The sequence below is a fragment of the Ylistrum balloti genome, unplaced genomic scaffold, assembly GCF_031769215.1.
Source record: "Ylistrum balloti isolate Yb309-2 unplaced genomic scaffold, AGI_CSIRO_Ybal_v1 Utg370640, whole genome shotgun sequence".
Classification (NCBI taxonomy): Eukaryota; Metazoa; Mollusca; class Bivalvia; order Pectinida; family Pectinidae; genus Ylistrum; species Ylistrum balloti.
Window position 1 is genome coordinate 129958 of NW_026782390.1, and position 14548 is coordinate 144505.

The 14548-nt window shown below is 35.1% G+C and overlaps 1 protein-coding gene across 1 annotated transcript; it reads right to left on the bottom strand.

The window, feature by feature from the left end:
* Nucleotides 1–221: 221 nt before the first annotated feature.
* LOC132557192 (uncharacterized) lies at nucleotides 222–8528 on the bottom strand. Its single transcript, XM_060221689.1, has 9 exons — nucleotides 8425–8528; nucleotides 7054–7123; nucleotides 6520–6788; nucleotides 5614–5750; nucleotides 3416–3566; nucleotides 2590–2874; nucleotides 1920–2071; nucleotides 756–900; nucleotides 222–465 (listed from the first exon to the last, which is right to left on the bottom strand). Exons 1-9 carry the CDS (start codon nucleotides 8526–8528, stop codon nucleotides 222–224), a joined length of 1557 nt encoding a protein of 518 aa, XP_060077672.1.
* Between the last annotated feature and the right edge of the window lie 6020 nt (nucleotides 8529–14548).

A 14548-nucleotide genomic window follows, 5' to 3' on the forward strand; every position in this document is an offset into this window, starting at 1 on the left:
CAACTACAAGTTCTATAATTTTTTTTTCAAAGTCATTATCCATAGGTTGATTCGTGAAATGATGAGTGTTTTATGAAAACCTTACAGTTGTCGGCTTGTTTAGATTAATGTGGATATTACTGTGTTAGATTTGTATCTTTTTATATCCACCGATCATGACAATAATATGTCGAACCACACAAGTCCTAGACTGAACAGTCTAACACTTTAAAGTTAACATGTTAAGATAAATACAATATGATACTAAGAAGCAGAACACCTATCCAGGAGATCCTGGCATTGTTAAAGGCGACTGGACTGCCACTGCTTTGTAGATCAATGACTTGCTGGTAGGAACCGTTTCTGGCGCCATAACACTCCGTCTGCATCAACCAATGGTAGGTTTCCCTGGCGAAATCGCCAACATTGGAGTCACACGGTACTAACGCGTTGTCAATGAAACACATGGCGATGTCCTTGATGGGCCTGAAATATTGTGAAAGACTTATTAGAATAGTAGGCCATTTAACGACAGCAAATATTTATAAAAGTCGACTAGCTCGAGTTTGTCTCCTATAACAATAATACTTTAGTATCTTTAATTGCCCGTCCATAGTGTTAAAAACGGTGCATGCTCTCCACAAGTATTCATGTCTTTTAACGATAAAAATAAACAGTCGATTTTCAGATTATGACGTCATTTACATTTAACAATATGGACGATGGTCGTACAACATTTGATGACTGTTTATCGATGGTAGCTACAGATATCTTACCCACAAAATTGTTGTCGGTCATTGTTGGCATCATGGACAAGGTTGGTGATGTTGAAACTGTCAAATACCGCAGTGCGATTCGCGGTAAAACAAGCCTCGATTTCGTTCGCTTTGGTCATTATACAAGGAAGCATGTTTGAAATCGCTGGAATTAAAGATGCCAAAATTACCAGCTATTAACATTTGTAAAATCTTGTTTAATGATATAACAAAAAACAATATCATAAGACTATTTTCATGCCTATTTATCGACCTTAAAATTGATTGACAGATGGATTCTACCACAATGATTTCACAGTCTATACCTGGGAAGTTCTTGACGTCACAGAACTTTGGACGCCATCTGGTGGCATCACAAACAGGGTTATCAGAGTGCATTTTCAGAATTTAACAACTTCTATAATATCATTTCTCTCATTTTGATAAATGTAGAGGCATTGATCACAGGAAGGTGGAAGTTAGAATCCATAGCAAGCAAAATGTTGACCGATCCTCCTGAGAGAGGTTTGATGATAAGCTCGTCTTTTATTCCAATATGGAGCAATTAGGTGATATAATGTTATCGAGCGAGTTATACATATGTTAAGAGAACTATTTTTATTTTAGGGTTTGAGTCATCGTTCACGGATACATTAATTTAGTTATTTCATTATGTTATATCTAATTATAAACTTTAATTGAAATGGGCTCTTCAATTTTGTGTCTTGAACTTTCATAAAATAAACCCCCAATTTTTTCCCATGACCGCATTTTGGATTGATTTTTCTTTCTTTTTTTTTTTTTGGGGGGGGGGGGGGGGGGGTGAGTTTAATTGGAAACCCAACTTAGATAAACTGTCTGTAGATCACCATGGGATCATGTATTTTAACTTACTACTGACTGATATTCCACAGCAAGAAATTAACGTACAAGTAATTAACACCTCCGAGACAACAGGAAAAAATTGGTATTGAATTGTGTAGCTGGTGACTGACATTGTGTGCTTGGATGAAAGCATACATTTTTCCAAAATTCCCCCTCTTCTGAATATTTGTTCATCTGTCTGCGTGACTACTGTAGACATACTCACAAAATGTTGGCTCTAAGTGACCTTAATTGTGCTGATGGACTAAAATTTTACAGCCAGTTAAATCAAACCATGGAAAGAGACAAATTCCTCCGTACCGGTGATTCTATCTTTCTGGCACATTAGGTTAGCAATGGCTCGTCCATAAGTCAATTGTTTGACGTCAATTAATTCCTGAATGAAGAGGTCATATCTACTCTTGGATGACGGAAGTTCCTCGACAACACACGTGAAGTAGTCAGGAAGAATGCTGTGAATGGATATTGAGAATAAAGCATGAATTCTATAGTTTTTCGTTCAGCAAGACCATATCAAAAGCTTTTGTATATATATATTATATATAAAACAAATTGTGGTTCAAAAACTTCCTTGAGGTAAATACTGAGAAATTTCTCTCATAAATACTTCAAAATGTCTCTTGCAGAAACCCGAAGGGTTGTGAGCAGAATTCCAGACATGGCTACTATTAGTAATGAATAACATGAAGAAAGTGATTTATAAAACTTGAAAAAATATATTTACTATTTTGGAAATCAAAATAGTTCAAGTCTGTCCTTAATCGGCTATTAAGCACACCAACATTTTAGCACGTTATTCCAGACTGTTTAGACCGATATCACACTGCATTAATTTAAGTTATGTTTTAATGTTTTAAACAGTATTGCTATCTGGTGTCCAATGACTTCATATATAGTATTGCGAATACTTTGATATTTCTTGATGCAATCAATATTTCCCTTATTTATTTGTTTCCCACTTATAACTCACTCGCATCCGAGGGAGATGACACGTTCAGCTATCGCCTGTATTTGGGAGGTTGTAGGAGTACTTGTGATGCCTTCAATCGTCGATATTATTGGGAAAGCCTTAGATACATGTGGAATTCCACAGAATAAAAACGGGGATGCTGTTGGGTACTGAGTCCCCTCCAATGCGAGGTTACTACACGATGTTGTTAGCAGGTTGCTAGTCAAGGTCTTGATTATTGTCCCAAGGTTTGAACTGCAAGTGTCCATCTGGATGGCAGCACATTGGAGAAAGTCTCCCGCAACACTGATAAAGAGATGTAGCAAAAGACTTATAGTGTAGTATGTATTGATCCATTAATCTTTATTCCAGCTTTAAACTCAATGATTTGACTTTCAAACAACAGAACACAAAACGTTTCAGTAAATTTCGTCTGTAAAAAACCTAAAATTATCTCTGCATACGTTTGTAGCATTTTCAATTTTCAAAATGAATACAAAACTTGAAAAATGTATTTTACTGTTGCTGACTGCCCTACGATATATTAGATGTTTTTATCAAATCGTATATTTGGAAAGGTCTTGGGAAATGGTAAACATTTAAACCGGAAATGTTTGCGATACAGGTTGTTGCTGCTCTAAGGTAATAATCGTACTGGTTTTGAATCAAAAGGACAAGCTGAGAGTTGTATTTCGGACGATATTGCACTATTCCAATGAATTAATTACTTTCTTTAATTCGCGTAGACAATTGATTTTCCTCTATGTGTAAATGTAAAAAACAAAAGATAATGTTTCAATGAATCAAATTATTTTAATACGAAGGGTGTAAAATATTAAATACTTACGGACAATAGTAGCTGAATTGAACGTCCGAAATGGCTTTCCCACTTAACAATGGGAACTCTGGGGGACTCTGATTCCATATGTTGGGCAGATAGGCACATATACCAAGGGGTAGTATAATATTGGATAGACAAGAAGTCTGGCCATACAAGTCTGAAACATTGAAAATACATTTCATTTAATTCAAAATCACTAAAAAATCAATCATCAAAAAAAAGTCGACACATGCTTTCTAGGAGACGCCGGTGATTAGTATCTCTCTCGCAATGTGTTGGGTTTTAAGTACATCGCATAATTATCTCGGTCGTGTTTTTTTTCAGAAGATTTAAAAGGACAATATTTTCACGATAAATTATTTTATGGAAAACATTTTCACCAACGCTATTTCAGACACCGATAATAGCGATGAACCAAACACCTTTCAATCAAAACATTGAAGGTTTAACAACTGGTCACACCATACTGTTTATCCACTGGTCTCACCATACTGTTTATCTACTGGTCACACCATACAGTTTATCTACTGGTCACACCATACAGTTTATCTACTGGTCACACCATACAGTTTATCTACTGGTCTCACCATACTGTTTATCTACTGGTCTCACCATACTGTTTATCCACTGGTCTCACCATACTGTTTATCTACTGGTCACACCATACAGTTTATCTACTGGTCACACCATACAGTTTATCTACTGGTCACACAATACAGTTTAACTACTGGTCTCACCATACAGTTTATCTACTGGTCTCACCATACTGTTTATCTACTGGTCTCACAATACAGTTTATATACTGGTCTCACCATACAGTTTATCTACTGGTCTCACCATACTGTTTATCTACTGGTCTCACCATACTGTTTATCTACTGGTCTCACAATACTGTTTATCCACTGGTCTCACCATACTGTTTATCTACTGGTCTCACCATACTGTTTATCTACTGGTCTCACCATACTGTTTATCTACTGGTCTCACCATACTGTTTATCTACTGGTCTCACCATACTGTTTATCTACTGGTCTCAACATACTGTTTATCTACTTGCTACACAATACAGTTTATCTACTGGTCTCAACATACTGTTTATCTACTTGCTACACAATACAGTTTATATACTGGTCTCACCATAAAGTTTATCTACTGGTCTCACCATACTGTTTATCTACTGGTCTCACCATACTGTTTATCCACTGGTCTCACCATACTGTTTATCTACTGGTCTCATCATACTGTTTATCTACTGGTCTCACCATACTGTTTATCTTCTGGTCTCACCATACTGTTTATCTACTGGTCTCAACATACAGTTTATCTACTTGCTACACAATACAGTTTATCTACTGGTCTCACCATACTGTTTATCTACTGGTCTCACCATACTGTTTATCTACTGGTCTCACCATACTGTTTATCTACTGGTCTCAACATACTGTTTATCTACTTGCTACACAATACTGTTTATCTACTGGTCTCACCATACTGTTTATCTACTGGTCTCACAATACAGTTTATCTACTGGTCACACCATACTGTTTATCTGCTGGTCACACAATACAGTTTCTCTACTGGTCACAACATACTGTTTATCTGCTGGTCACACAATACAGTTTATCTACTGGTCTCACCATACAGTTTATCTACTTGCTACACAATACAGTTTATCTACTGGTCTCACCATACAGTTTATCTACTTGCTACACAATACAGTTTATCTACTGGTCTCAACGTACAGTTTATCTACTGGTTTCACCATACTGTTTATCTACTGGTCTCACCATACAGTTTCTCTACTGGTCACACCATACTGTTTATCTACTGGTCACAACATACTGTTTATCTACTGGTCACACCATACAGTTTATCAACTGGTCACAACATACAGTTTATCTACTGGTCACAACATACAGTTTATCTACTGGTCTCACCATACAGTTTATCTACTGGTCTCACCATACTGTTTATCTACTGGTCTCACCATACAGTTTATCTACTGGTCACAACATACAGTTTATCTACTGGTCTCACCATACAGTTTATCTACTGGTCACAACATACTGTTTATCTACTGGTCACACCATACAGTTTATCAACTGGTCACAACATACAGTTTATCAACTGGTCACAACATACAGTTTATCTGTCACAGCAAAACAGTGCCTTTTTAGATATGTTCTCAATTTCAATTAACTTACCGCTTTTCATTGCACACATGCTGGTAAGAAAAGTTCCCACTTGGTCAAGGTTAAAAATGGCTTTCAAGGTCAGATCGTCAGGTGTGACTGAACTCATGAAATTTGAATTCACACATTGTGACAGTTGATCGACATTACTACAAGAGACACGAAGAAACACATTTTTTTTTAAAAGGTGAAATTTGAGCTTCATATTACACTTTTATGAATTATTCATCGATCTTTCAAATTTGTTGTTTTTCAAGATCGAATGTGAGAACCGTAACTCATTATCGTCACAAAAACAGCGCTTCCACATGGGTACAGTGATCCTTCCATTTACGATATTTGAAACTACGCCGACCATACTGTCAGCATGTTATACCGAGATGGACAACAAACATAGTGCTAGCGGATACATACGTGAAAGGCAGATCCAGTCATTTTGTTATATCATGCGTGGAAGGCACAAACACATGGGTTTGTTAATGATCTAACAAATGCATTATTTATAAAAGAAATAGGTGTTTTTATACTAAAATGTTACTTATTTATGTTATCAAAACTGGTTTGTTGTAGATGAAGCAAATTTACTCAGGGACTGTTGCACACTAGTGATGATAATTGAAACAATTATCGCACCATACCTATGTTATACCTATTATATGATATCAAACTCATCTACACCTGTGTCATATAATTCACTTATAACACACTACAATACATTATCATCACTAAACTTCCAATGCATTGACTCTATCCTTATACTTGTTCTATAAAACACAAACCTTTCCGGTTCCCTTGTTCTATAAAACACAAACCTTTCCGGTTCCATTGTTCTATAAAACACAAACCTTTCCGGTTCCCTTGTTCTATAAAACACAAACCTTTTCGGTTCCCTTTTTATCAATTGTATGCATTACTTACGTGCACATTTTATTGAAGACGTCTTCTCCAATTCTCTCAGTGATGTTCAATATCATCGAAACCGTTTCGAGTGATGATCCTTTGCTTGGGTCCACCAGAGCTGCAGGGGAAGCAAGTGTGTTCAATCCTGCTAGAGGAATTATTTGATTCTCGATAACTGACTTTATAACGGCGGTTGGATCCTCGGTGACCATATCAAGTAACTGATTCACCTGTGATTGAATCTCGGAGGTTGCAGAGACAGTTGGCAGGAGACACGAGAGAGTGCCCTGACAGAAGAAAGGTATTGTCAGTACAATCCAAATGCATTGATACCAGTGTTGGATAACTAGGTACACATATCAATGTGTAGTTCATGTGAATTATACTAATCTATCAATATTACTGCTTGGAGTTTTGATATATCATTCATTTTGAATAAGAAAGTTTCTGCTGAGCAACATGCTGAAATTCATTTCGACTAATTACAAAATAATATTTGTTTTCAGATACGAAAAGATATTGTATTATGATGAATATTTTGACAGATCTTACCATGATTTCCAAAATGGACGTCTTGTAGACATTGCAGGCACAGCTAAGGTACACCGAATTTATGGATGAGCTAAAGCAGAAGAAATAGTTTGACATTTTGCGCTGAATCTCTTACAACATAGAAACATAACAACACTGATGATGTCTTACACAGAAAATGAAAGTAAAGGGGTTAGAATTATAACATATAAACATCCTTAACAGTATCGACTGGTAAAGGAGAAAGAATTCAATAAACAATTCACAAAAACGCACTACAGTTCATGTAATTTGCATATTCGAAATACCTTGTATTTAAATACTTCTAAAGAAATTACTCACTGAATATTCAGTCGTTTATTTTTTCTTACCTAGTTATTAATAAAAAACGTGTTGTTCATGATGACAATACAAGCAATATCTGCTCATTTCGTTTGTTAATGAAATCGATTTGGTCTGAGTGGCCTTTGTCTATGAATTTGTGTCCTTGTTCACGCACTTAAACAAATATTAATCCATTTCCCAAATCAACTTCCGACCTTTATCTTTCCATCTCTTTTATTCCAACTTGCTAATCGAAAATTAAAAAAAAAAAAAAAAAAAAAAGGGAAAAAGATTCATTCAGAAAAAATTCTTCGGATTACATATTGAACAATTATTTGGAGGTTTTGAAGAAAACCCGCCGTAAATAGTGAAGTATTCGCTAGTTGACCAGAAATGTTCAATGAGTCATGGTGGTTATGTTTTATTGACTTGAGTTGACAAATCAAATCGTCGATTTTTTCCAATGGTAGTATCCCAGTCGCCACCCCTCTCCTTAGAATGTGTGGGCGTGCTAGTGTTTTCTCGTGTTAACAAGTAGATGCTAAGAACCATGATATCATGACACGTAACTATATCCCTGTATGTACGCAGTATAACTGAAGCACTCACTAACAGGTTTTTTTTATCGTATTATTACCTTTTTATATATTAAATTGAACTTTTGAAACATTAAAAAGCAATACCCTCAAAGTTTGTTTTCAAAACGATCTGGTAGTTTCATACAGGCAGAATGTTATTGACAATGCTCTGAAATACTGAAATACACTATTGATTTAATCAATTCTCAATGTAAACAGGTTACAGGCGAAAGATGTAATTGTTGTTTTGGTTTCACTAGTTTATTGTACAAGAATTCTGTAGATAGTAACTTATCAACAGTCTGCAATTGATTGTCACGATAAGCAGGTTGCCCCTGATGGAAATCATTCATACTCATAAAGAAAACTACAAACATAAATGCATCGAATGGGTTTTTTTATAACAGAAGGAAAAATGCAACACGGTTTTTTTAGCTGACAACATTTTAGCCATGATAATTGTAAATTGTATCCACGGGACCTGACTCACCAGTTTAGTGAGTAAGACGAAATTTCCTGAGGAACACAGCTAATATCCTGTGTTTGACTTGTTGACCATGTTATGACGAACACTATCAGCACGGAAAACTTCATCGTCGACAATCTGGTATCACACACAGCGTATCGACCTGAAAAAAAGATGTACCATTTTATACACAACGTGCGGTACCCATGTATTAAAGTCTGTTTGCTTTGTCTAGTAACATATGATATTAAAATATATATCAATGAGTGTTTAAAAGTATATATTTCGACAAGAAATCTACTAAAACTTAGCCCTGAACTAGTTCTGATCACATCATTACCACTAGATGTTTCTTACAAGAAATGTGTCATGTCTAAGGTAAAAGATGAGCTTGAATGTATTTTGAAATCAGTTCAGAATATAAACATATAAAAAAAATTAAACATATGTAGACTTACAGTTGGAATGTATTTAACTAAGGAGTGAGTTAACCATGAATTAAGTCAGGCTGGGATAGGCATTAAAAATAACGTTAACGGCAGCTTTAATGTTGAGTAAATTCAGGTCTACTCAGAAAGAAAGGATTTTGTCTACCGAATTGAGAACCCTCTTGTATGAGGAAATATTTTGAGATGCTTTTGAAGGGAAATCGATCTCTATATTGTTGCAGAGTGTTGGCAGTCTGAATTAATAACTAGTCCTTGGTATATTCTAGTGTGTACTGAACTAAAGAATTTTATACTTTTCTTGCTAGATTTCGCCATCATCGTGGTCAGCTAGTGCTACGATTGGTCAAATTCAAGAGGAGGAAGGGGATCTGAAATTATGGACACCCCGTGCTCTATCTTCTACATGTTTGACCAATTTAGAATCCTATTAATTGTTTTGTATAGTACTAGATTAGTATTATGTCCTGGTATTTAGTACTACCCAAACTCTAATCAGTGAAACGCTTGTTCTTTATGAATCACGTTGTATCCTTCAGGCGTCCATATAATCCTGAATAAAATTGTTGTTTATCGGAGATCGTTGTCCATGTTCCACACAAAACATTATTAGGATTGTATCCCGAGAGAGAACAATAATTATATGTGACTGTTATAATTTGGATTTGTAAGTTCCGATGTTTAGTTTTGGAAAATATACTGTATTTGATAAAGGGTTTGTTTTCACAGAACTGTACAAGAAATATTCATAACAGCTATGTTTAATGGTTGATTGGATCCCTTCTCATGAAGATTTCTTCTAAAACTGTACAAGGCACACAAAGTGAATAACAATTTTCAATACAAATTAAGAAGAAGTTTTAGTATTGCCAGATAATGAAAATAATGAATGAATTAAACCGTTTCGCCCTTGAAGGAAGCGTCAGTGTTGCTAAAGGCGTAAATTGCTGAGAACTGGGAGGCGATTGAGGAAAATCCAAACTGGACGATATTAATGTAAGAAAACCAACATGTTAACATAATCATAATCCAAAGTCAAATTCCACAAAACTAGTGCACAATACGAATAAAAGATTTACACGAAGACTAATGTAAAAGTATGAGGAGAAAAAGTCCATGTTTTCCGGAAGAGTGTCTTCTGCTTCATCAACGGTACCCGCCATGTAAACCTTGATCAATCCAAGTAAGCGATGTCATGTTCCCAAATAAGAACAATGTATACAACAATGGAACCAGCAGGCAAACTAATGACCATCAAACAAATCCAGCTTCATATCACACAAAGAAGAATAATTCTTAATGAGATCACTATGGCGACCATAAGACTTTCCCATAGTTTTCATCAACCTACATCTTTTGAAACCCTGTATTATGAGTTTGTTCGTCAGTTGACGACTTCTTGCATGAAAATCGTGATCATTGGAACAGGCTCCTGAATAACGGATCTGCTTTGACATGTATATACAATAGAATGGAGATGCAGGATTATTACTATTCAGAAATGGAAAATTAACCATAGGAAAATTGAAACCATTACTGTTATCATACAGCTCAGTGGAAAGCTGTCAGTGTTGGTATCGTTGTAGGAAAAGATCGATAGGAAGCTGATGTAGAAGAGTCTGTCGTGTCTTTGATTTCAATTCTGGTTGATATAAACGATGGACGTGGTTAATAAAGTTCTTGTTATTTAAAGACAAGACGTCATCAATAACTAACAAAATATATGAAAGTGGAATTAAACGTCTTTGATAAGCTCTTCAATAAATTCAGCCTCGTATGACAACAAAAACAAATCAGCCAAGTTAGTTCCCATAGGTATGCTGCTAGTCTGTTGGAAGATTTTGCCACCTGGTCAATGTATAGAGAATGTGACGTTATTTCATTAATGAAATGTCACAAATAAATAGCTAGAAAAAAGCATAAACACACATAAGATAAACATATATCTTAGAGAATATTTGACAGTGTTTTTTTTGTAATAATTGAAGAATTCTATATTCATTGGGTGTCCCAAATCAGTAGAAACACCACCGGACACCTATATCCAGCGACGTAGAGGTGGAGGGAAAGTCATATACTTAGACGTCTGATTCTTGGCCACCGCGACCTCTGTTATTAGTCGGCATTTTCTTATTGATAGATATTGTTTACTAACATTTTACTATACAAATCCTTTTAATATTTACATAAAAAAAACTGACAATAATTCAACACAGGTGTACAATAAAAAACGTCCATCATTAAAAGGCACCGAAATGAGCTATTTACATACAGAGGAAAAATAACAATATAAAACTAATTGACAAACAATGGAATATTAAAAAAAATCATTGAATATAGAAATTTGTTACCTTAAGAAGTAAAACAAAATATAGGAAAAGTTTTATAGAGAAACTAGAAATAAAAGATATCAAATCGTTTGAACTAAAGGTATATTAAAGTATCGTTACAAAATTGTATTTGTCATTTTTATACCTGACCATCCAGGATAGATAGCTTACGAAAAACAGTAATGATAAATATTTCATGAAACTCTTTGGTTCACTTATGTGTCTTTGCTGATACTAAGAAGTATATAGAACATACCTGACTTCCAGCTTGCGACTTAACTCCAGAATGAATAATTTATATGAAAAACGGATGAAATCAATGCCAGTAACGGATGTGTTTGCTGCCGAGTTTCTCATTGAACTTTGGTGTATTGTTTGTCTTAACTGGTGATTAACTACCATCTAGTGCACTGCTTCCTACTGAAAATGTCATTAATTAACATAGCGACATGGCGACCGCCATTTTTGGAATTGACTTTGTCTCTTGTTAAAACTTCTCTCCCAATTAGGCTTCATTGTTAACTAATATAAACTAATATACTCTACATCTTATTCTTTATAATGTTAAAATATTAAAGTGGAAAGGCATTCATTGCAATAAACCAATATTCTATATCATGAACACGTGTCATGTAATGTTTCAGAATTGTTGATCACATATAAAGAAAGGGGGTTATAGAAATTATTTAAAATGCATGATTACAGTCATTTGGGCGACAGGAGTCTTATATCACGTTCAAATGTGTTGAGTGAGCATGATAGTCATTTTGATAAAATATCAAACAATAATAAAAAAGATGATATGTCAGTCCTTAGTCATTCCCGGTCTGTGAACACAAATATCGACCACGTCATTTGCTTACGACGGAAACTACTTTTAGTTTGACAAGGCCCTGTTTTCGGATGTATCCACTCCGTTGTACAATACATGCTATGTACGTGTGCTATTTCCTCATATAAGTAGGTATACAAGCAATAACTACTAAATATTTTCTTTCTTGTCAGCTTGTTACCCTGCAAAATTGTTGGTTTCTCACGTCCATTCTACTGAGGGGACATGGAAGATACTTTAATAGACCTGTTGCCTCCATGGAAACACTTGAAATCTTGATATTGTTCCTTCTGTTCCTCTCTAGCTTGTCTTGCTCTTTCTTTGCTAAATTATTTTCAACTCACATTGCCTCTCTTAACTCATATGACTCTGGCTGACGTTAAATGCCGTGAAAACAAGACAAACAGTACATACTTGTTACACAGCAAAATAATGGTTATTTGATTATGTATCAGTAAATAACCATATTAAATCTCGGTCTTGTCTATTCACCGCAAGAATAACAGGAGCATCAACAGGTTCAATTGTTATTCAAACTGATTATCAATAAAACGAGGGCAAAATATAAACGAAGGGGATATTTGCACGGGGACTGAAGGAGGTAAAGACTTGGTGTTCCAGAAGAGTAGGCGTCTTCTGCTTCATTGACGACACTCGCCATATATATCTTGGTCAACCCTATACCGAGTGTATTAATTCCTTTTTATTTAATATACGGAAATACAATTATCCAAACATTTCTCTGGATTACCCTGATTGACACTGCATTTTTTATCATCTTTAATACAATATAAATATATATTTTCATTAAACTCCAGTAAACAATACTACTGGTAACGAAAGTCGAGAGGCTGTAGCAGATGCAGGACGATGCCAACTACATATAGGTTTTGCTGGGCCATAACAATATGTAAAACAACAAGTCCCTGGTGGGTTAGAAGAGGAAGCCAGGGTCACATATTAACTCTTGACTGAGGATTACCAAGAATGATGATACACTTCAATAAGTCGTTATATGAAATTTTATCCCTATTGAGATAGGATGGTCACTTCCTATCGATGGAACAAATTGTTTTATGTCTATGATGTAGGAACCGACATTCAATTTCTTATTTGGAATTTGTTTCTTCGTAGGTTGTAAATGCAATGAAAGCACTTAGTTGTCTTATTAATCAATTACAAAAGAAAAAAAATCAACATTTGTGTAATTCCGAAATGTGAAAATAAGATGTATAGTATTCAGTAGTGGTATTTATCTTATTAAAACAATTTAGCGGTAAGGAATGTCGGCATAGTTTTCTGAGAAATCGTACCAGTAAATCCATGAATCTTTTACTTAGTTCAATCAGATTTATGTAAATCATTACATTTAGCTGAATAGAAAACAACGAGCTAAGAACAATTTCCATCATTACAAAATTAGGATCACGGTATATTTCTTCATTATGTCTCAGTTATTTAAGGTAATTCAACTTTGGATCTATAACAAATACCAACTTGAGTCATACATATATCGGCTTCACACACCCAAACGTTGGAGAGATTCATTCGTGGTTTTCACTGATACTGATTCACAGGATGTATGTTGTTAAAATTATAGCGGCCTTGCACACAGTTATCCGAATTTGCACTCAGGTCAGAAAATTTGGGAAACTTCACGTGCAAGGACAGGGTCATGCAGGGTCAAAGTGTGGGTCACTCTTATCCAATCACTTTCATCCACCTCTCATACACAGTACATGCATTAAAATTTGCATAATCTTTTTATTTGGGGGTTTGAATTGATCAACCCTCAATGTTTGGTTTGATGATAGCCGACTTCGTAGACACTCCAATTGTTTGCGCATTTAAAAGAAAAATAAACGACACTCTTTGTATGTTATCTTTAATATTGAAGTTTTGTAATTTATTTCCAAAAGTGCTGAGGGGAAAATCTATAATTATAGTGAGAGAAAAATACTAAGTTCAAGAAAATAGATTGTCTGAAATATTGTGGTAAGTGGAGGCATATTGTACCGAAACAGACGTGTGATGCAGCCACAACAACAATACTACTATACCAAGGTCCAGCTGTACAAGACTAAAAAGTTCTTAAAATTAATACTTCCAATTTCAAGTACAATGTGCATGTGCATCTGAGGTCAGGGGTGGGTAATAGACCTTTTATATATTTACACGTACACAAACATTGATATAACATGATATCACAATTTATAGTTCCACACTATTGTGCATCGTTGTTGTTACAACAATAGAAGTGTGAAGATTGCAGAGTTATTCTAAGAGGGGCGTTATCGCCAATAAATCTGTCAGAAACATTAGACTTTTTCATTACATTGATTCAGGTTTTAATGGCAAATATCATCGGTTTACTTATAGGCAGTAGATGTATCAGTGTGCGAAATGTTTCAAGAAATATCTCAAATGTAAGTAACAACATGCCAAACCAACCAACCAACGATATCATCTTTGCTTTTTAGCGGATTTTGGAAAATATTCTTGGGTGAAGGGAAGCTAATTTTGTATAAAGAGTGTTCGAG